General features: G+C 46.2%; 1 protein-coding gene across 1 annotated transcript; it reads left to right on the top strand.

The window, feature by feature from the left end:
* Positions 1-432: 432 nt before the first annotated feature.
* On the top strand, positions 433-1,292 carry LOC120804298 (GRB10-interacting GYF protein 2-like). The gene is made up of 2 exons (XM_040153668.1): positions 433-949; positions 1,051-1,292. Exons 1-2 carry the CDS (start codon positions 442-444, stop codon positions 1,281-1,283), a joined length of 741 nt encoding a protein of 246 aa, XP_040009602.1. The 5' UTR covers positions 433-441; the 3' UTR covers positions 1,284-1,292.
* The last annotated feature ends 1,582 nt before the right edge of the window (positions 1,293-2,874 follow it).

Below are 2,874 nucleotides of genomic sequence, written 5' to 3'. Positions count from 1 at the left end.
GTAACAATGAATCATTGGCTTTTTGCAGAAGGTGAGAGCAGCCGTGTTGTGTTTGGCTCGGCAACTACAAAATTTTAACATGTTCTGTTTTACGCACTAGAGGTGTGGGGAGTTTTGCTATGGGAAATTTAGTTTCCGGTGTTATTGGAGCTTAACCCATTCTGGGGACTGGAAGCCAGAATATCTCAGATTCTGCTGCTTTGAACATTCTGGAATCTGACCTGTGATGTAATAAATGGAATTGATGGAACAATTGATGGATCAGTTTCATCCAGACACAAAGTCAGAGAAGACCAACCTGCTCAAGTGCACGAGGACACGATGTCACGTCACCAAAGTCAACTCCATGCTGAAATGGAGATTGTTAAGAGCACCAGGGATCTGACCCCAGAGCAGAGGAAGATAGCGCTCCGAAAAGAGATGTTTAGAGAGCTGAGGGAAATGGAGATGGAGCGCAGAAAAAGAGAAGATCTGGAAGAGCTTCAGAGGCGGAGAAGAGAAAATGAGGAAAGAGAAAGAGAAGCTGAAAGACTGGAAATGCAGAAAGAAAGAGCTGAGGAGGAGAGGAAGATGCAAGAGGCCGAACAGAGAGCTGAGGAGGAGAAAAGGGCCAATGAGCAAATGGCCCTGGAGATGCAACATCTGTTTAAAGAGAGGCTTCAGTGCAACCAGGTGATGGCGGTACAGAAGTACCTCGTCACAAGGCCCAGATATACCATCGGTGATCTGAGGGCAGAGCAGCAGAGGAGGCGCGAAGAGGCCGAGCTTAAAGCCAACTTTAAGTGCCTGGCGTCTTCGGGGAAGAGTCATGAGCAGAGTAGAAGAGAAACTCTGATCAACAACTGGGTTGGACAGGAAAAAACCGACTGTGAGACTCTCCAGGAGGACTTCCGCCCAACCGACTCCACCCGCTGCCCCACTGCTGAAAACGCAAGCCTGAAGTCTAAAAGTATGTATCTCATTTGTATCCACTTCTCAAATAGCATTTTTTCTACCTATTCAGTGCTTCATGTTTTTCTATGCTCTGCACCTTTTTGTTCTTTGAAAAAGAAGCAACATCGAAATCCTCCAAGCTCCTGACGTGGCTGCAGAAGAGCCTGAAGTCTGGCCTCAGCTCTGACAAGAAGCAGGATCGGATGGAGAGGATGAGGGAGGCCTCCAGGCTCAGAGAGCGCTACAGAGAGCAGTTGGCCTCCAAGGACAGATGCTGTAGCCGTTTGTCGGAGCAGATCGACGGTTACTGCATGTCCAGAAACCGCATCCTCAAAAAATCCATCTTCTGAATGGATTGGATCCTCGAGACCCTCTGCTGAGACTCTTGTTTTAGTCTTCTGTATTGTCAACTTGTATTGTGCTGTGGTCTCTTTCCTCCTGCTCCTTTTCTCCCCCTCTCTACCCCCCTTTTTCTCCCCCTCTCTAACCCCCCTTTCTCTCCCCTATCTACCTTCTTCACCCCCATCCCTCCTTTTCTCTCCCCTGCTTCCCTTCCCCCTTTTCTCCCCCTCTCTACCCCACCTTATCTCTACCCCTCTCTACCCCCCCTTTTTCTCTCCCCCTCTCCACCCCCTTTTCTCCCCCTCTCTACCCCCTTTTCTCTACCCCTCTCTACCCCCCCTTTTTCTCTCCCCCTCTCTACCCCACCCCCCCTTTTCTTTCCCCCTCTCTACCCCCCTTTTTCTCTCCCCCCTCAACCCCCCCCTTTTCATCCCCTCTCTACCCCCCCTTTTTCTCTCCCCCTCTCTACCCCCCCTTTTCTCCCCCTCTCTACCCCCCTTTTTCTCTCCCCCTCTCTACCCCCACCCTTTTTCCTCCCCCTCTCTACCCCCTTTTCTCTCCCCCTCTCTACCCCCCCCTTTTCTCTCCCCCTCTCTACCCCCCCCTTGCTCTCCCCCTCTCTACCCAACCGGTCGAGGGGGAAAAAAATAAATATTGTAAATATTGTAAAGAAGATGGTCTAGACCTGCTCTGTGTGAACAGTGCCCTGAGATACTGTAACTTCTGCTATGATATGAAGTGGTATAATAAAACCGTGCTGCACTGAAAACATTTCAGCTGTACTTGTTATTAAATAGCTCAGATGTGGGTAAGTACACAAAAGTGATGGTCATGTCACGTATTTCGGATGACGGACATTGTGTGTTGATAAAACGGCCGAATGCCGACTGTGAAACCGTTACTCAGAAAAAGAGAAAACATCTGCTTGAACAGAGCAGGGTGTTCAAAGATGAGAGGAAAGAGGCTTAAGTGATTCTCAAGTGCCCTGTCACTACTGAGCTCAGTAGACATTTCCTCAACTCTGACCGGTAAATGTGTGTTGCCTCTGACGTGTGGAACTGGAAGCAGACTTCTCTGTCAGGGGAGTCAAATTCAAACATCTCAAGCTGTGCAAGTCACACAGTCAGGGACAGGTGTTCAAGTTATTTTGCAAGTCACAGCTAAGCCTCAAGTCTTAGACATGAAGTCACTGCTGAAATCCTAAGTCAAGTCCAACCCAGTTACAAATTCTGCCCAAAATTTGAACAAACAGCTTAAATGAAGTGTTAACACGTTGAAGGTGTTTTATTATTTTGGAAGACAAAATAAAACTTTTCTAAGCTGTATAAAACAAATTAAAATCAACTCAAACTTTAAACTTGCGGTGTTTGTGTTTAGATTTAACGTTTAAATATGTAAAGTAACGGTCAAAACCTGTAGAAGTACAATCTAAATACAACATTTACTGATTCCGTTTTTGTAGAATTACTTTGCAAACCTTAAATGAAATATAACATTTTATATTTTAACGACTGTACTGATTAACAGCAGAAATGTTTCTTCAAATTCTCAGAAAATATAAGTTTTAAGATTACTGTGAAATATCCTCAACTGAAAACA

Source organism: Xiphias gladius, chromosome 18 (genome assembly GCF_016859285.1).
Source record: "Xiphias gladius isolate SHS-SW01 ecotype Sanya breed wild chromosome 18, ASM1685928v1, whole genome shotgun sequence".
Taxonomy (NCBI): Eukaryota; Metazoa; Chordata; class Actinopteri; order Istiophoriformes; family Xiphiidae; genus Xiphias; species Xiphias gladius.
This window is presented reverse-complemented; position numbering and strand designations above follow the sequence as displayed.

Bases quoted from the DNA above. Each gene is read 5' to 3' on its own strand.
- LOC120804298 (XM_040153668.1), top strand. From the start codon at position 442: ATGGAGATGGAGCGCAGAAAAAGAGAAGATCTGGAAGAGCTTCAGAGG. The intron at 950-1,050 runs GTATGTATCTCA...TCTTTGAAAAAG, and splicing joins CGCAAGCCTGAAGTCTAAAA to AAGCAACATCGAAATCCTCC.